This window comes from Delphinapterus leucas, chromosome 19 (genome assembly GCF_059928025.1).
Source record: "Delphinapterus leucas isolate spDelLeu-1000000601 "Yukka" chromosome 19, BTC_Dleu_Yukka2, whole genome shotgun sequence".
In the NCBI taxonomy this organism is placed as follows: domain Eukaryota; kingdom Metazoa; phylum Chordata; class Mammalia; order Artiodactyla; family Monodontidae; genus Delphinapterus; species Delphinapterus leucas.
This window is the reverse complement of record NC_143147.1, coordinates 15,245,193-15,264,567: the sequence shown is the minus strand read 5'-3', so window position 1 is coordinate 15,264,567 and position 19,375 is coordinate 15,245,193. Positions and strand designations below refer to the sequence as shown.

General features: G+C 56.6%; 1 protein-coding gene across 5 annotated transcripts; it reads right to left on the bottom strand.

The window, feature by feature from the left end:
- Positions 1–307: 307 nt before the first annotated feature.
- On the bottom strand, positions 308–19,041 carry LOC149744761 (zinc finger and BTB domain-containing protein 4). Of its 5 annotated transcripts, none has more exons than XM_089899861.1 (5): positions 15,259–15,378; positions 8,276–8,370; positions 6,997–7,066; positions 5,508–6,550; positions 308–4,844 (listed from the first exon to the last, which is right to left on the bottom strand). In XM_089899861.1, exons 4-5 carry the CDS (start codon positions 6,539–6,541, stop codon positions 2,933–2,935), a joined length of 2,946 nt encoding a protein of 981 aa, XP_089755987.1. In that variant the 5' UTR covers positions 6,542–6,550; positions 6,997–7,066; positions 8,276–8,370; positions 15,259–15,378; the 3' UTR covers positions 308–2,932. The 5 variants fall into 5 exon arrangements, with proteins under 5 accessions (XP_089755987.1, XP_089755988.1, XP_089755985.1 ...); XM_089899862.1 differs by lacking the exon at positions 15,259–15,378 and adding an exon at positions 11,524–14,625; XM_089899859.1 differs by lacking the exons at positions 8,276–8,370; positions 15,259–15,378 and adding an exon at positions 17,242–19,041.
- Between the last annotated feature and the right edge of the window lie 334 nt (positions 19,042–19,375).

The following is a 19,375-nucleotide window of genomic DNA, read 5'->3' as shown; positions in this document are numbered from 1 at the left end:
TTGGAGAAAGGGCTTCATCTGGGAGATGAAGATCTTGTGCCCAGCAGGCTCTGCGAACTGGACTGCGTTAATGTTTCTGCCTGAAGGTCAGAGCAAAGTCAGCTTTAGCCTAGTGGCTGCAGCAATTACAGTGAAGTACCTAGGGTCAACAGGCTCTCACACCTACTTAATTGCTGGAAGTTGTTATCCTAAGAGGGAGACTAGAGCTACAACTTGTAGGGATCCCTGTGGGACAAGGTTAGCATGTCCCTGTCCAGCCAGACCCACCAGCCACGCCAATAATTGCACCTGGCATCCCACTGCGGAGCACGGTTCGTTTGTCTTGTTGGTTTATTGGCCTAGAGAGTTGGACACACACACAAATGCGGAGATAAATATTGGTCAGTTTCTCTAAATCTGGGTCCTCACTACGTATAGAGCTAGAGTCTGTAGAATTCTAAATCTTGCGTGCTGTGGCACAGAACCAGTGGCCTTCCCACTCCACCGTCACCCTTCTGCCCAGGGAACATGGGGAAAGAGGGCACAAACTGACAAGACTTAATAATTTTCAAAAGACAAAATTGCAAAATCCCAAATTTCCAACATGTGAAATTCACAATATTCAAGTTCCCCAACTCAGATACATGTATTTTAATCGCCATTTCGCCACAATCTCCTTTGTTGCCCAGAACCACCAAATTCTGGAAACTATTTTCCTAAATCATATTTTCAAAAAAATAAATGTCTACAGTCTCAGTTCTCCCAAAATGTCCATGGTTTTAGAATTTTGACCTGTTCTGAAATTCAAATTCCCTGGTCCATCCTCAACCCCTTCCATCTCTGTGCCTTTTTGCCTCAGAGGAGTGCAGGTTAAGGATATAGGGGGACTGTTATCGCATCTGCCCCCTGCCTCCAAGGCCTTCCTCAGTCTCTCTTGTGGTTCCGCTGTGTATATATATATATATATATATATATATATATATATATTTTATATATATAATTTGTGTGTAGATATATATGTATTCTTTATTATGTACTTCTTTTCGCAGTTTTTCTAAAGTGCCAGAAACAAGATTTGTGGGAATTTTTTTGTGATTTTTTTTTTTTTTTTTGCATTTTTCCCCGTTTTAAACTTTTCTCCCCCTTAAAAATTGGAACTCGGTATGGTACATTCAGTAGGAAACTCTTCACTCGGACTGTGGCCAAGACCAAGAAAAGTGCAAAGAGACAGAGGAGGAGTGAAGGAGCGACACTCCTCCGTGGTTAACATTCAGGGAGCCTGTCGAAAACCTCCCCTTTCCGTATGCTGGGAGGGTGAGAAGAGGCAGGAGGTTGATCCTGTCCCTCCCCCCAAACCCCCTCCCTCCAAAAGCCATGATCTTGCCCTTTCAGCATCAGTTGAGAGGGCAGCCATCTTGGCCCCAAAAAACAGTAGCTGAGAAAAAGGCTGCCATTTGGATGACAACTTTTCCCCTTTTTAAACTGCACTCCTCTAATTCCCATTTTTCAAATTTGCTCCCCCAAACTGGCTCTCCCCTCGTGAGCTGTTGGTTTTTTTTTTCTGGGGGGGGGAGGTGGGTGGATGGAAAATGTTCATCCAATCACAGAGTGGGGAGGCCCAGTTATCAAAGAGAATTAGGAGCAAACATTTCTTCAACTCCCCCACTGGAAGGAAACATAGGGACCCCTGACCAGGGTTAACTAGTGCAAATTAGGGATTAGGGACTTATAAGGTCCCTGTACCCCATCCCTAGGCTGGGATCTTTGGGTGTGGGGAACTGAGTCAAAGATGGGGTGTAAGGTGCTATTTTGCAGGGAAAGTTGGTGGGGATACCCCAAAGCCCACCAAGGGAGTAGGATGGTTCACCAAAAACCATCTGGAGTGATTGGTGAGGGAAGTGATACTGGGGGAAAAAGGGGGTTAAGGTAAGGATGGGAGGTCATGTGCAAATCTTGGGCTTACCCACCCATCCAACCCCCATCCATTTTTCTGGCTATTTGGTCTAGTCTGGGAGAAACCATCGGGGAAAAAAACAGGGAGAAAGTAGATTCCCTTCCCCATCCCATATAGAGCTCCTCCCTCCTGGCCCCCAAATCTGGTTTAGCCCAGAAGAGGCCATATGTAGAGGCAGGAAGAGGTGCAATCTACCTACTTCTTTTGCCTTGGAAGAGTCTGGGGCTCACTAGATTTGAGGGTCAAAGTAGGGCTGAGATTGGTGCTGCCCTGGGCTGGGAAAGTACTCAGCCATGGAACAGATAGGTAGCCCTCCCCCCAGCACCTCCTTGACCTGGATGGGAGAGGCCATCTCCAGAGTCTAGGAGTATAAGGAGGAATATGGAAGATCCAAAGGCATGGAAGCCAAGGAAGGGATGGCATCTTAATGTGAAGGAAATGGGCACAGAAACCCACCGTCGGGAAGAATGGACTCCAAAGCCACACTCCCAGGTGAGTAAGTGTCAGGTATCACAATGGTCTGGTCCAGGCCCTGGGCCACAAAGGATGGAATGTGCTGGGAAGCATCTGGGCAAGGGCTTAGAGAAAGCTTCAGAACGAGGGGGGAACATTAGGTGAGAGAGATGGTTTCCCCCTAGGTTTACGAATCAGGGGGGCGGGTTAGACATTCAGAGCTGGTGGGGGCTATGAGTAGAGATTCATTTAAGTATATTGCTCAGTTGCCCCAAGGGCTGGAGAAGGGATGGGAGCTGGCCCTGCCCCTCACGGAGGCCATTCCCTGGAGGAGAACTGAGAGGGGAACCACCAAAGATCCCTTCCCAGGTGGTGGGAAAACTACAGTCTCACACAAAGCAGCCTGACCCCTGAGCTCCAGAGGCCCCCAAGTCCCTGCACAAGAGTGTGGAGGGGCTCCCAAGGGGCAGGGAGGCCAGGGAGCTGGTAGTGGCAGGGGTTCAGGGAGGGTGGCATCTGGTGAAAGGGGGGATCTGGGCCCAGAGCTCACCCCACATCTCCCTTCTGGGTTCTTTCAACCCCTGCCCTTTCCCCTTCTCCCTTAGGGGGGACTGGTGGAGGGAGAGTTGGGGGCGGTGGAGTTGGGGGGGTAGGGGGTGCTGCTTGAGGGTTGACTGCGTAGCCAAAGACCCCTGGTAGGAAGGGGAGGGCCCCCCCACCCTTCTCATCAGGTAGGACCATGTTAAGAGCAACTGGGAGAGCGGCCAAGTTGCTGAAGTTGTAAGGGTAGGCGGCAAGAAGCTGGGGCCCATAGACGAGTGGGTAGGGCTCAGGGTAGAAGGTGACTTTGGCAGCCCCCATCCCCTCCATCCGGTCCCCCCGCCCAGCTCCCACTGGCCCCTCACTCCCAGCTTTTCCCCTGCCACTGCCAGATTCCCGGCCGCTCCCGATCAGAGCCAGTGGAAATTCCTGCACGGGTGGGTATGCATAGGTACCCCCTCCTGCCACCACTGAGGGCTCCTCCCCCCCTGAGATGACAGGGTCCTGGAGTGAGGCGGTTTTGGAAGCTTCCTCAGCAGCAGCGCTCCCGCCACCCGCCTCCCCGCTGGATGAGGAGACTTGCATCTCTTGGGGAGCCTCCTCCTTGACGTCCCCAGCTCGGGTGCCAACGCAGCCCTTGGAGTAGGCAATGACAGGCGTGGGGGTACCCCCGGGCCGCTCGGCAGCATGCCTCTGCCCGTGGCGGCTCAGGGCGGCTGCCGTCTTGCACACCTTGGCGCAGTGAGGGCAGGCGAAGCGGGTGGAAGGCTTCCGTCCAGCCCGAGAGTTGTGGGAGCCCCCGCCGTGGGCCTCCTGGTGCTTGCGCAGCTTCCTCAGGGTGGCAAATGTCTGGGCACAGTCCCCGCAGCGGTGCCTCCGCTCGCCACGGGCACGCCCTGCGGGGCCCTCGGCCGCCGGGGTCTCCTCCCAGCTCCTCCGTTCCAGCTTCTGTCTCCAGCGAGGCGGCCGGCGGCCTCTGGGCATCCCGCCGCCCCCGCTGCTGCCCGGGCCTGCGGCTCCAGCCTTGCGCTTGGGCTTGTACGAGTAGTAGGGCCTCCAGAGCTGGTCCTCCCCGCCAGCCTTCGACTCCTCCTCGTCCTCCTCATCCTCCTCGTCCTCCTCCTCGTCCTCCTCTTCATCCTCCTCCTCGCTCTCCTCCATCTCCTCTCCGCTCAGCTCCCCAGGACGCAGGTCAGTTTCTGAGATGCGGCGCTTGACAATAGCCTCCTCACCAATTCGTACAGTGATCTGACACAGTGGAGGTGTAGCCTGCAGCTGAGAGGGACCCCCGCCCCCGCCAAGCCCACCAGCTGGCTTGGCCGTGTAGGTCAGAGTCCTTGTGGCCCGTGGGTTCCGGCCCTTGGCCTCCTCCGTGGCTGTGGCTGGGCTGCCGGCTGGGGCTGGGCTGGCGGGGGCAGCTGCAGGCACAGGGGGAGGAGGTGGGTACTCACGTTTTTTGGGGGGCCGTGGCGGAGCAGTGTAAGTGATGACTGAGGCGGCTTGGGCCCCCCCTGCGCTGGCCGGCCCACTCCCTGCTCCACCACTGGTGCTACCCCCATGTACAATGACAGAGGGAGCTGGGTGGGCAAAAGTGATGACAGACGGTGGGGGGCCAGGCTCTGGGGCAGGTGGGGGTCCGGGTGGTGGGCTGGCCGGCATTGCCGCAGGGGCCGGAGTGTTGAGGCTCGGAGAAAGGGGGGCCTCGGGGGCTCCCTGGCTGTAGGTCTTGTAGGGCCGCTTGGCCGCCCGCATGGGGAGCAGGCGGTACAGCTTGAGGGTATTGAGCTTGGGCTTATAGCCTCCATTGGGCGTCTTCTCACTGGCTAGGAGGCCCGGGCTAATGCCATGGAAGGCTCGCTGGTGGGTCTTCAGGTTATAGTAGGTGACAAAGGTCTCCCAGCAGAAGATGCACTGGTACCTGGGCCAGGACGGCATGGAACAGGGCAGGGCCAGAGCCAGTTGAGTCAGGGGCCGTGAAGCTACGGCCTCAGCTTCCCACGTCCTCTCCTGCCTCCACTCAGACCTTGGACTGCCCCAGCCATTTGCTCACCCTCCTTAAAGGCTGCTTGTCTCACCCTGCCAGCCTCAGAAAGGACACCAGTCCCAGTACAGTGCCCCCCACTGGCTGTGAGATGCCAGGCCTCAGCTGTTCCGTCTGTGAACTGGGAATAATCACACACCTTGCCTACCTCCCACAGCCTTCTTCTGAAGCTCACATGACAGAAGGGGGAAATGTCTTATGAACAGGGGTGCATTACAGCTGTTGCTGGACATGCCTGAGCTCCCTAGTCCTGTCCCATGAAGCAACTTTCTCTTCCTCGGTCTCTTCCACATCACCAAGCCAGGACATGACACCTGGAGGTGCTAATAAACATCAGTGGAAGGAAACGGGGCTGAAGGGAGGCAGAAGGGTGAGTGATGGAAAGCAGGTGAGCAGGGGCTAGTGGGTGAGCAGGCGTCTCAGGATGAGTTTCTAGGCCCCATGCTCTGCCCATTCTCTCCCTTGTCCCTGTGATCCCTGAGTGGACAAGGTCCCATGTGACCCCTCCCCCCACCATCCCCGGCCGTGCAGGCCACTCACCTGCGTTCCCCGGTGTGCCACACCTCGTGCTTGGTACGGTACTCAGCCAGGGCGAACACCTTCTCACAGTAGCGGCAGGGGTACTTCCTCCGCCACGAGTGTACATTGCTGTGCCGCTTCAGGCTGGACAGGGTCACGTAGGAACGCTCACAGGCCGCGCACACGTACAGCACGTGGCCGCCCACCACCTTCACCACGTGCTCGGGACCACCTCGGAAGCCCACTGGTGGGGGCAGGGCTGAGGCGTCCACTCCTGAAGGGCCACTGGGGCCAGAGCCCCCGGCTCCCAGCCCTGCAGACCCCCGAGTGCTGGCCCCCCTACGACACTGTGCCTCATGGGTCTGCAGCCGCTTGGGATGGATGAAGCTTTTCCCACATCGGGGGCAAGGGAGGGGCCGCCGGGGCAGGGGAGGCTGTGAGTCAGGGGCCTGGGCCTCAGCCCTGTCACCCTCCCACTCCCCAGCTGGCCTAGGCCCAGGCCCGAAGTTGTCTTCTTCAGGCTGCGAGGTGGCCATGGGGGCTGGGGCAGGAGGTGCCCAGGCATCACCTCCCTCCCCCAGGCCCTGCAGGCGGGAGATGCCCAGACGCCGCCCCAGAGCGCCGATCTCTGCCACGGCTGCCCCGTCCCCTCCACCACCAGGTAGTGCCAGCCGGGCACTGTAGATGAAATTGAGGACATCAGAGAAGGCAGCTGCTGGGACCCCTGGCAGCTCCAGGACCCGGGGTGGGGATGAAGCGGGAGGTGAGGGTGGAGGGGGAGAGGAGGAGGAGGAGGAGGAGGAAGAAGCTGTGGTGGAGGCAGGGTTGGGGGCAGAGCCCCCAGTAATTGGTGGGAGGGGCAGTGGGGCTGAAGCGAGCAGGGCCTCTCTGAAGAAGGGACTAGAAGCAGCCAGGACGCTGCGGTGAGCAGGGAACTTGGTGTCTCCGGCTATGAGGGTGACGTCACAGAAGAGGCCACGGAGCCGCTGCTCATTGAGCTGGCGCAGGACGGCGGGGGCATGGGACGGGTCTGTCACCTCTGCTGGGGGGGGCATGGCGCCAGCCTAGACGGAGGAGAAGAGGCCAGGGGAGGATCTCAGAGGCTGGGCAGAGGGCGGGGGCCTCTAAAATCAGAGGTGAGCTGGGAGGGGGTTGGGGGCTGTTGGCCAGAGACGGGTGGAAGGCTGACTGACTTCTGGTCACGGAAGTGAGGGGTTAACCTTAGCCACCCCACGTCCGGCCAGCATCCAACGCCCGTGTGTCAAACATCGGGGGCTGGTAGAGGCCAGGAATACCTCAGGTCTTGATGAAGGTCAGGGGTCAAGACTTCCAAGCCACAGACTAGCGAGGTAAGCAATGGACACCTCTCTCCCACTGGGAGGGGGAGGGAGGCCCCACAGCCTCTGCTGACCATTTCTCAGGACTCCCCGGCCTGGACAACACGGCTGCTCTGCTGGCCTGCTGCCTCAGGCCCAGCCTCCCGCGGGGCAGACCTCTCGCACCACCTCACCTGAGAGCACAGCCAACATGGAGCAGAGCGGGGGTGGCTCAGCGAGTCCCTTCTGCCGGGCCTCTTCCCTCTGTGGGGAAACAGAAACCTCAATAAGGGAACCGGACGGGAGGGGACCCAGGAGGTGGGGGGTGGTGCAGTGTGCAGGGCCAACGAGGCCCAGGCTGCTCTGCAGACCCTGACCCTCCTGGGAGCCTGACAGGTTATTTGCTGAGCTGCCTCCAGTTGGACCTAGGAGTTCACACAAATTATTGCAAAGTCTTGTGCTGCTGGCCCCCAGAAGTACAGGAACAAGATAATTTGCATATTCCCAATTTGCCTCAAAACAATCCAGGAGCATAGTTCAATCCCGTAGGTCCAGGGAAGCCTGCTGGATCACTCTCAAGTCCCTTTGGCCCAACCTTCGGGGCTCAAAGGAAATCAAAGATTTGCATGTTGTCTTTCACTATAATAGTCTCATTTACATATCAAGATAGATTTGTTTGAGCTTTTTCATTGGACCAAGCTGCTAGATATTCAAATTAGGAGAGGACCTCTTGACATCAAATCTTAGAGGGGGTTTCTGGCCTAGGTGCCAGGTGACCACTGAAGACCACGAACTCTTGCACACGTGCCAGCTTGCTCCAATCTCTGAAGGGCACTAAAAGGCCGCCAGACCGGAAGTGAGGAAGCTTGGGTCCCACTCCTTATTCTGACAGCTGATGGCTTTAGGACTTTGGCTTAAAAAGGGGAGGGTGCGGAATGCAACCCCTATCTCACTCTTGCTGGGAGGCTCATCCAAAAGGAATAGCAGGCAGCTCAGATGTGAGCTGTGGTGGTCACTGCCCAGAAAGCACCTCACAGCCTCGGCTTTGGGGGCTAATTTTTCAGTTGAAGATCTCAATTCCGGAGCCATAAAGTAACTTAGCCAAAGACACAGAGAGCTGGTCATAACAGGTGGGGCCTGTTCACAGACCCAGGACTCTTGACCTGAGAGCAGAGCTCTCGGCCCCTCTCATGAACCCTCCATGAAGCCTGGGAGCCCTCCCCTTGCGCACGCCCTGGGTCAGACATGACCTCCGAGGTGTCCTGCGTCAGGAGTTCCTCATACAATTTCCACCCCCCAGAAAACGCTCTCTTCCCATTTATTACTCATACTATCTGGGCTAAGATGTCTTCCCTCCACAGCCCATTTCATGTTCCCGAAAGACTGCTCTGAGCCCTCTCCTGGAGGATGAGGAGGGTGGTAAACAGGGGTGATATCCAAAAGTTCTAACAGCCCCGACTGCCAGGCACACACCTAGGTCAAATGCCTCTCCATCAGTTGAGTTGCTGGATTGCAGGTGGGTCAGGAATCCAGGGGAAGGGGCCCCGTTCGCGGTCTGGTGTTCAGTTCTGTTTGTAAAATGGGGAAAGAGAGCAAGGCCTCCCACTCCCTTCTGTGACAGCCACCAGCCAACGGGGACCCCCAAGAGTTGATGCTTTTACTTGCATTACCTCATTTGTTCCTCATCACTACCCTAAAAGGTAGCAGTTAGCTTCTTGACTTTAAAGTGACAGGCTGAGGCTCGGAGATGCTAGGTAGCTGCCCAAGGATATATGACCAGTTAGTAGCAGGGCTGGGATCTGATCCCAGGAAGTTTGGCTCAAAAGCCTGCGTTCTTGATTATATCACATCAGGATGAAGGACATGTTTACAGCTGTGATACTGTGATATAACAAGAAATAAAGTTGACCCTTGAACAACATAGGTTTGAACTGCACAGGTCCACTTACACGTGGATTTTTTTCAATGGTAAATATGACAGCACTACACGATCCGAGGTTGGTTGAATCCGAGGATGCGGAACCTTGGATACGGAGGCCCGATTGTAAGGCTATACTTGGATTTTCCACTGCGTGGACGGTCTGCGCCCCTAACCTGCACACTGTTCGAGGGTCAACTGTAATATATTTGGTCTTTGTCTCCATTGCTGACACAGAGCTCTTAAAACTCTTGTAATTTCCCAAGTAACAGGGGTGCTAGGAGAATCTTATTCTAACATTTGGTCTTTGAGCCCAGTTCTTGACATTAAGCTCCTAAACTCCTTGGAATTTCCTGGGTGATAGGAGAGTTTCTTGTTCTAATGAGGCGACTCTTGGTGGGATCCCGGATGCTGGCTGGTCACCAGAAAGACAGAGCCATGATTAGAAGTTTGGAACTTTCAGCCCCAGTCCCCCACTGCCTCTGGGGAGAGAAGAGGGCCTGGAGACTCAGGTAATAATCGATCATGCCTATGTGATGAGGCCTCCATAAAAGTCCCTGAACTATGGGGTTCAGAGAGCTTCTGGTTGCTAAACACATCCCCATGGCGAGAGGGTAGTGCACCCCAACTTTGTGAAGACAGAAGTTCCTGTACTCGGACCCTTCCAGACCTCGCCCTCCGTACCTCTTCATTTGGCTATTATCATATCCTTTGTTATATAATAAACCAATAAATGTAAGTATTTCCCTCAGTTCTATAAGCCATCCTAGCAAATTATCAAGTCTGAGGATGGGGTCATGAGAAAGCCCGATGTCTTGATGGTCAGTCAGAAGTACAGGAGGTCTGGGGACTTCCCTGGCGGTCCAGTGGTTAGGACTCTGTGCTGCCACTGCAGGGGTCACGGGTTCAATCCCTGGTCGGGGAACTAAGATCCCACAGGCCGCGCGGCATGGCCAAAAAATAAAATAAAATAAAACTAAAAGCTTTAAAACAAAAAAAACTACAGGAGGTCTGGGCTTGCAAACTGGTATCTGAAGTGGGGGCAGTCTTGTGGGAATGAGCCCTTAACCTCTGGGATCTGATGCTATCTCCAGGCAGACAGTATCGGAATTGAACTGAATTGTAGGACACCCAGCTAGTGTCAGAGAACTGGTCAGTGTGGGGAGAAAAACCCACACATTTCGTGTCAGAAGTGTCATGAGTTGAGTGTACAGGAAAACAGTTATGTTTTTCTTTGAACAGCACCCGCTAGGGCCGCCACCAGCCCATCTAGGATCTTTGTGAAAATTAGAGGAAGGGGAAAAAAACAGAGGAAAAGGCCACGCACAGCAAAGCTTGATTCTGGCCCCCACTCACCCCCTTGGCCAGGCCTGCCCACCTGCACAGCCATATGGGCTTGGTGCCTACTGAGGCGTGGCTGTGTGCTGACTGCCAAGATATTTGGACAAGGCCTATCAAGGCTTTTTAGAACCATAGAGGTCCAAGGCTGGCCTGGCCCTTGGAGATCATCTAGGACCATCATCATCATGGTACTTGGAGCTAACATTGATGAGAAAAATATTATGTGCCAAACCCAGTGCTAAGCATTTTATCTGCATTATCTCAACACTCAAAAGGACCACAGTGAGGCAGGGGCTAGTGTCAAACCCATTTTACAGATGAGGAAACTGAGGCTTTAAATACTCTAGACACCTCACTTGCAGGTAGAGAGAACGTAGTGACGGGGTGATTTGCCTCTGGTCTCACTGCTAACCAAGCTGGGTTTGGACCCTGCTCTGCTGAGTTCAACTGCCCCACCAGAGGCCACTGCCCTGCAAGGGTTTATGGGAGGTGGAGAAGACACTAGTTATGGGACCCTGGGCAAGTTACTTAACCTCTCTGTATGTCAGTTTCCTTGTCAATGAGGTGGGGATAATGAGAAGCGCCCACTACATAGGGTTGTAAAGAATAAACGAGCTGATGACTGGCAGTACGTAGAAGAGCGCCTGCCATGCAGCAAATGCTCAGGAAGTGCTAGCTCTAATTATCATCTTGGAACTCAGTCCCGGAAAATGGTGGGGGGAAGTGGTGAAGAAAAAGGGGCAGAAATCAGGCTTCAGGGTAGGTTTGATGGCTCTGTGGTTTTTAGTTTGTTTTTACCATTTCTCTACTCTTAACTGGCTGTGTGATCTTAGAGGTGTGACTGAGGTGCGGATCTGAGGACTGCCACCAGATACACCCCACCTCTTGCTGTTCCCTCTGCCTGGAATGTTCTTTCCTCAGGTAGCCTCATGCCTTGCTGCCCCACCTCCTTTAAGCCTTGACTCAAAAGTCACCTTCCCCCAAGGCCCTCCCTGGCCGCCCCGTGCCTCCCCAAACTCCCTATCCCTCTCCCCTACTTTATTTTCCTCCTTGGCATTTAGTAAGACATACTGTTCATTCATGGCTAACTGCACGCTCCAGGGGAGGGAGAGATTTTTGTCTGCTTTGTTCACTGCTACCTCCAGTGCTTAGAACAATGCCTGATACATAGTGGGAGATCAAAAACATTTTGGGTAAATGAATGAACCTGCTTTCTTAAAGTCGTCCTGGAGTGTGTCCACTTTCAGGAAGGACGCCATCCTCAGTCCTGGACTGACTTGGCCAGGAGCTGGGGGTGGCGAGCGTAACTTGACCACTTCCACGGTGCTCACGCTTTGCCTGATTTACCTCCAGGGCTTTACATGCGTTGCCTCATTTATTGGTTTCCTCAGCCACCCAAAGTTGGCATTTATATTATCCCAATTTTACAGATGAGGAAACTGAAGCTCACAGAGGGATTTACCTTGCTCAAGGTCACACAGCTCGTGAGCAGCAGAGTCAAAATTCAAATCCAGGCCTGTGTGAACCCAGATGCAGGGTCCTTCCCTCTGCCACACCGCCGGGGCCAGCGGGCTACCGAAATCACCACGCGAGGTCTCACGTGCTAAATGGTAACTGTGTCATATCTGACTCCACCCTTTCCCTCACTCTCCACATCCAGCAGCCACTGAGTCTGGTCAAATATGCAACCCAGTTTTTTTTGTTTTTTGTTTTCTTTTTTGGCCATGCTGTGCGGCTTAGGGGATTTTAGTTTCCTGACCAGGGATCGAACCTGGGCCCTCAGCAGTGAGAGTGTGGAGTCCTAACCACTAGACTGCCAGGGAATTCCCTGCGGCCCAGCTTGGGAATGGCTCTGGAAACCTTCCCTCTAACCTGTCTCTGGCCCCCAAACTAGCTCAGGACCTTGTTAACACTCATGGTCCAAGGCCATGGCCTCCCAGCTATTCCCCTGCTTCTGGTCTTAGCTTCCACCATCCAGCCTTCCTCTCACTGAGGATCAACGGCCCCGAAGCAGCTCAGGTGGCATCACTCCTGGGCTCAGAAACCTTCTCGGGCCTCCACTCCAGAATAAAGCTCAAATTCCTCAGCCGAGCATTCGTGTCTAATTCCCATCTTCCTCTCTATTCTTGCGTTGCATGAGTCTCCCCTTAAGCACACGCTGTGCTCTCCATCCTCAGCAGTCCCACACCTCCATGCCCCCGTCCATGCTGGTTCTCCTGCTAGAAATACAACCTTGCCCCCAGCCTCTTCCCCAAATCCCTCCAAAATGTTAAGATCTACCTCAAATGCCACCTCCCTCTTGGCCCTCCCTGACCCTCAGGACAAGAACAATCTCTCCTTTGCCTGCTTCATCAACATTTTGTGCTCCTGTGGCCAGTATCCAGTAGTGGATGCTAGGTTCTCCCTCCCAGGCTGAGACTCCCTAAGTCACTGTTTAAACACACCAGTCTTCTGAAATGGACTGGTGCAGGTGTTAAGTTCTGCAGAAATTGGGTAGAAGTGCGTGTGTGTTTGGCGGGGGTGGTGCACAGAGAGGCCCACAGAAAGCTTCAAAAGGGCACTAGAGGACACATATAAAGAGCACACGATCTGGAATCAGACTGGCTGGGTTCAAATCCAGCTTTACTTCTTACTAGCTAAGTGGCTTTGGGCAAATTACTTCTCTGGGCCTCGGCTGGCTCATTTGAAAAAGGGAGGTACTTAGAACTCCTACTTCCACGCGGCGCTGGGAGGACTAAATGAGTGACCATACGTAAAAGCACTGAGGACAGTGCCTGGTGCACAGTGTTAAATAAGTGTTTACTGTTGTTATTAACCAAGCCCCAGGAAGGGGCTCAGTGCTGGCAGAGGGCTGACAGTGACTGGCACAGGCATAGTCCCCAGACTGTAGCTACTTTCCAGGTATGTTTTCCATGTGCTACCTACCTACAGCCCTGTTGGAAGACGGACAGGGCAGGTGATTAGCCCCATTTTAAAGATGAGGAACTGAGGCTCACTTAGGGAAGGTGCCAGCGAGGAAGGGGTAGGGCCCGAACTCCTCAGTTCTAGTCTAGGCCTCCTTGCCCTCCACCAGGCCGTGGTGCACCTGTTGTGCAGGCCTGACATAGCCAGCACGCCCCCACGCAGTGGGGGGGGCCTGGCCGTAGTGTCCTCCCTGCCCCCGTGCATATGCACCCTCCCCGCCAGGCCAGGGGCAGACCACAGCGATATGTACACTTGGAACACACACACACACACACACACACACACATACACACACACACACATCTACAGAAGGGCCTGGGCCCCAAAGGTGAGGAAAACCTGTTCTGAGGAATCTGCCTAGTGAGCAAATTCCATTCCCAGACCCTTCCACGGTCGCAGAAGGGGCCCAGTGTGCATCACAGAAGAGACAGAATAGCAGAGATCCCTGCAAGGGGGCAGAGAGAGGGTTGAAGCAGGAGGAGACTGAAAACTTCATGTTTCTTTTTTCCATTTCAGTGACAAGAGTCACACCCGGCCTTTACATAAACATGGCCAAGGAGCTGCTCTGTCCAAGTTGAGTTTCCTCGCAGCCGCCAGGCCTCTCCACCCGGTGACCCTGACGCGCTGGGCGGGCCGGCAAGGGGCTAGCACACAGACCCTGCACAGACTAGCTGGGCTGCCCGACAACACCCAGGCCTCCTGCCTGCTGCCCTTGCTCTGCCCCATATTTATCTCCCCTCCTTCTTCTAACATATCCCCACAGCAGCCCCACACGGCCACTCCAACACGCAGAGGCAGGCACGCACACACAGCTCGCAGCTGATCTCCGGAGTCCGAGGCCCACACGGCCCTTGTCACGCCATCGCCCTCCCCACAAGTGTTTTCTGACCAGCTTGCTTCCCAGCCCAACAGCACAGATGGGCTCCCACAAACGACGTCACAAAAGAATCCCGTAGGGAATGTCGCAAACACACAACCTTCCCCTCGCTCGGCTGCCCCTCGATCCCATAAACACAACCTGCATGTTCCACCTAGGGCACCTCACACTGGCGCCAGCCACCCTATGGGTACCTGAGACACACCCTGGGGCTTCTCACTTCCTGCAGGACCCGCGGGACCTGAGTTCTAGACATGCACCCCCCGCGCCCTCCCTCCCCCGTGCCACCTGATCATCACATGCACCCAAGAACCCATCCAGCGGGCCATCGTCTCCGAGACTGGACCACACCTCAGCAGGGCCGCATGAACGGCACCGGACCTGACACCTTCCCACTCAGACTCAAGGGTACACAACTGCCCCCTCCAGCTGGGCACACAACACCCTGCACTCCGGCGCCCTCCACAGCACTTACCCCTCACCAGCTACGCAGAAAACAACAGTTCCCAAATAGTTCATATGTGCAGCGCCAGACACATATGTGCAAGAAAACACACGCCGGTGTAAAACATAAAAACCCCACACCTAACAAACTCCGCCGGTACTGTGCCCGGCTTCAAATGCGGACCTGTCACCCAAAGCCACAGGGCCACATCTTGTAATTCTGCCCCACAACACTGGACTCTCTCCGTCTGGCTTTCTGTCCCCATAGCCCGGGAGAGCCCTGCAGGACCCCTGGCTGCCGCACCAGCCAACAGTGGTGACCAGGAGAGGTTTACCTTGCCCCACAACACAGGAGGAGACACACAAGCTCCAGGACTCACAGCCACAACCCTGCCCCGACGGCGCGGCGGCTCCGGGTCGCCTGCTCGCCCTGCGCACCCCGCACACCCCAACTCTAGGGCACTCGGCGGCCCACCCCTCCCCCCACCCCCCTGCCTGGCTCCTACGCCATCGCCCTCCCAGCGGCTTGCAGCGCCGGCCCGGGCTCACACCCGCCCCGCCCCACCCCAACGTGCCCCACAGGAGGAGGGGGACACTGGGCTGCAGAATTAACCCTTCAAGCGGGGAATGAGCGCGGCCCTTTCCACGACCCCAGGCGATCGCGCCCCCCCGGCCGCCGCTGGGTCGGACGCCGTACCCGGGCCCCCTTAGTCGCCCCCCCCCCAGCGCCGTGCGCGCCTGGAGGCGGGGCCAGATTCAGCCCCCGACCCCTGAGCCCCCAGGTCAACCCCAAAGGGGAGCGGTCGCGGCACGGGACGCGGCCCGGGCCCCCGCGGCACCGGGCAGCGGGGAGGGGGCCCGGCTGTTGGCTCCGGTCCGCCCTGGCCCTGCCCGGTTCGCCCCGGGGCCCACCTGACTGCGATGGCGCCGCGTCCGCCAGGCCCGACTCATCACCGTGGCCGCCACCGGCCGCTCCGGTTTCGCCCGCCTCCAGCTCCGGCTCCGGCTCCGGCCCCGGCCCCCCCAGCGCCCGGCCCCGGCCCGGCCCCGCCGCCGCCGCCGCCGCCGCTGCTGACATCATCGGCTCCCCCCGCCCCGGTCCTACCCCCACCCCCACCCCCGGAAACAGTACCCCCCCAGCGCCGCCGCCGCCGCCGCCGCCGAGAGGAGGCTGGCGCAGCGCAGCAGGCACAGACACCAGGCTCCGGGCTCGGGCTCGGGGCGAGCGCGCCCGACGGCCTGCGCCCGGACCGATCCCGGGAAGGGAACGGCGCCACGCAGGGCGGCCGGACGGGTGGGCACCGAGCTAGGCGCGGGCCTGGCTGCAGCAGCAGCGGCGCGGGGCCGCACGACCACCCACTCCCTGGGAAGGGGTCCCCCCCCCCGCCCCCTGCACGCCCTTCACTCAGTGGTGCACACCGCCCAGAGCACGCACACCCTCGCCGCAGACACACAACGTGGCAGGCTCACAATCAGGCCCAATGGGACCCGCAGACCCAGGCTCAGCACACTCAAAGGGGCAGCCCTGGAGAAACACACACACACACACACACACACACACACACACACACACACACTCCCTCTCCAGAAATGCACAGGGACCCCCCCGACCCCCCAGGCCACGAGCTGGGAACGCCCCAGCCCTACAGAACAGGTACACGTAAATGGCTACCAGCGCAGATGAACACGCAGCTTGCTATTTTGTTCCCACCGGCAGAAACATCCACATGTATGTACTCTGTGTAAATGCAGAGGACTTGGTGTGGACCTCCTGGGACAGCACCAACACCACCAGGTGGAAGCACACAGAGGAGAAACACATTCCTGAAACTCCAGAGGGACAGTCCCAGAGACTCCTCCCAGGTGTTCAAAAATTCAAAACTCAGGAGAAAGAGGAGCTGGCCCTCAGAGGTCCTTTCCATAAAACCTTTCTGAAATCGGGCAAGACATAAATAAACAAATTAACTAAACACCGAAGATATCTCATCACAGAGGTAGTTGAAAAGAGGAAAAAAAGAATCAGACAGACTTTGGAGTCACAAAAATGTAAAGCAAGCAGAGTTGGAAACATTGAGAAAATCGGCCCACCCCCACCTCAGGGAGGTTCCAGGGAAGAACTCCGCCACCCCTCCAACCAGCTCACAATGGCTGGAGCTCTGAAGGGCCCAGGGCCCCTGAGCCAGGAGGAGAGGAGGAAGTCCAAGGGAAAGATGGTGAGTGTGGGGCGCAGGGGCGCACAGCCCCCTTCCCTGTAGCTCCTGGCTGCTCCCTTCCCCCTCCTTCTCTAAAACTTCCCAGCTTTCCTAGACACCCACAAGCAAAATTCATAATGGTGTTCCCAGATGTCCCTGGAACCTGTGACATCACACAGATACACAGCATCTGAGGCCGCCTCCCCTTCCTCAAACCAACAGAGCATCCCTGGGTCCTCTTCTTCTCCTCCCGGGAACAACTTACCCAGAGAAACACGATGCTCCAGGACTGCTCACTCCCTGCTTCCTGCTTTAGAGGCTCCAGACCCACACTGTACCACCTCATCCATCTTTCAGGCCCTTTCTAGCTCCCAAGAGTTCCTCGGCAAGACAGCCTGCCCTTCTACTGCCCTACAGGGTCCCAGAACCCAGCCTGGCATTCGCCCTACCCCCGGTCCCCTGGACTATGGCTGCCCTAATGCCCGCGCTCCTTTCTCCCTAACAGGCTGGCTGTCACCCCTACTTCAACCTGCCCGACTTCACCCAGCCATCACCGCCCTCCACTCCGTCCAGCCTCCCCTCGCACCAGCGCTGCCGGCCCTCTGATGTCACCAAGGGCCTGCTCGTGGCCCTGCTGGGTGGGGGCCTGCCCGCTGGCTTCGTGGGCCCTTCTTCCGTATGGCTTACCAGGCCTCCCACTTACCCTCGCTGGAGCTGCTCATCTGTCGATGCCTCTTCCACCTCCCTATTGCCCTGCTGCTGAAACTGCGTGGTGACCCCCTCTTGGGACCTCCCGATGTCCGGGGCCGGGCCTGCCTCCATGCCCTGTTCAACGTCCTCAGCATTGGATGCGCCTACAGTGCGGTTCAGGTGGTGCCCGCTGGCAATGATGCCACCGTCCACAAAGGTTCTTCCACCGTCTGCTCTGCTCTCCTTGCCCTCTGCCTCGAGAGCCAGCGTCTCAGTGGCTATGACTGGTGTGGCTTGTTGGGCAGCATCCTGGGGCTCATCATCATTGTGGGACCTGGACTAGGGACACTGCAGGAGGGGACCACAGGCCTCTACACTGACCTGGGCTATGTGCTCACTTTCCTGGGTGGCCTGGCACTGTCGCTGGGCCTCCTGGTGTACCGCTCCCTGGACTTCCCCTCCTGCCTACTGACAGTGGCCTTCCTCTTTGGCTTGGTGGGGCTGGTGGGCTCCGTGCCAGGCCTCTTTCTGCTGCAGATCCCCGTGTTGCCTAATGATCCTCTGAGTTGGAGCTGTGTGGGGGCAGTGGGGATCCTCGCCCTGGTCTCCTTTGTGTGTGTCAGTTATGCGGTCACCAAGGCCCACCCTGCCCTGGTGTGTGTCGTCCTGCACTCTGAGGTGGTGGTGGCTCTGATGTTACAGTATTATGTGCTCTATGAGACCGTGGCACCTTCTGACATCATGGGGGCAGGGGTCATGTTGGGTAGCATTGCCAACATCACCACCCAGAACCTCAGCTGTGAGAGGGAAGGGCAGGTGGAGTGAGATCGAACTTGAGAGCCTGGGGGTGGGGTGGGGGGGGACTGGGTAAACAGAAGGAAAAACTGGAATACAAACATGGGAGAACAAGTGACTATAAAAGAACTGGTGTGGGAGAGTGACACCCCTTGGAGTCAATGGTGGATTGGGGACTCAGTGGAGAGGGATTGCCTAGAAGACTGCCTGGAAGACCTGGAACAAGCCTGGAGAGCAGGCTTGGAACAAGCCTGGAGAGCAGGAGTCTACGGCTGGGGCTTGAAGGGAGGTCTGAGGAGCAGATCAAAGTGGCTGAGGCAGGCAGGCCATGAGCCACCGGGAGGATTTTTCCCTCAGCGGCAGAGAGAAAAGCCTTGGGGCTGGAGTGTCTGGGGCTTTCAGGCAAACAGAGCAAGCAGCTGCGGTGGGGGAAGGGAGTGTGTTTTTTTTTCTCTGAGCGATGGTTTCCCTTCCTCGTGGTTATGCCTCCCCACCTTGGGGTGGTGACGTGATATTGACATCAAACAAGGATCACTCTGAATGTGGCTGTGCAGTTGGTGTCATCTCTGCTTTGGAAGGACAGTGGAAGTCCTACCCCCTGCTCTTATTGGAGAATCCCTTGGGATCCCCGCACCACCACCCCCGCCCCATTTTTGAAATATTCTAGAAGGGGTAGGATTTCCTAATGTTCAGATGCATTGACCCTGAGTCCCCCAGGATTTTTGTGTCCCACCCAATGGCTAATCTGCTTTTCCTGGATTGTCGCGGTCCCGTGATCTCTCCCGGACAGTGGCCAGCGTCCTTCCGGAGAAGGCCTTTGAGCTGAGACCTCTTCGAGCGGCTCAGGTCGAGGATCCAGAACGAGAGCTCCGTACAGCGCCCCATTAGAGGCTAGGAGATGCCCAGCCGTCCCAGGAGGCCGCTCGACAGATATCAGCTACTTCCGGACAAGCAATTGGCCTCGCCATGTTGATCCTTTCTTGCATATTCAGCGCGATTACTGCATATTCATGACCAAGGACGGCCCCAATACTCCCCCTCTTCGGGAACCCACTTGGGAGGATCCGACCGGCCCCGCCTCCTTCATTACCGAATCTCAGAACAGACCATTTTCCAGCGTGGGGGGGGTGATATTAATGAGATACTTTGGCTGAAGATGAAACCACACGCCAAACTAGAATAAAAGCGGCCTATATTTACCCTCGAATCTTCAAACCTTAAACCTCAGGGGGGGAGGTAGTAGCGAGGGGAGGCGGCGGGATAAAAAAATGCCCTTCCCCTTCGTCATTTCAAAAGGTGACCCAGCCAGGGAGCCGGGGAGGGAGGAACAACGACGCGAGCGCGCGCCCCGT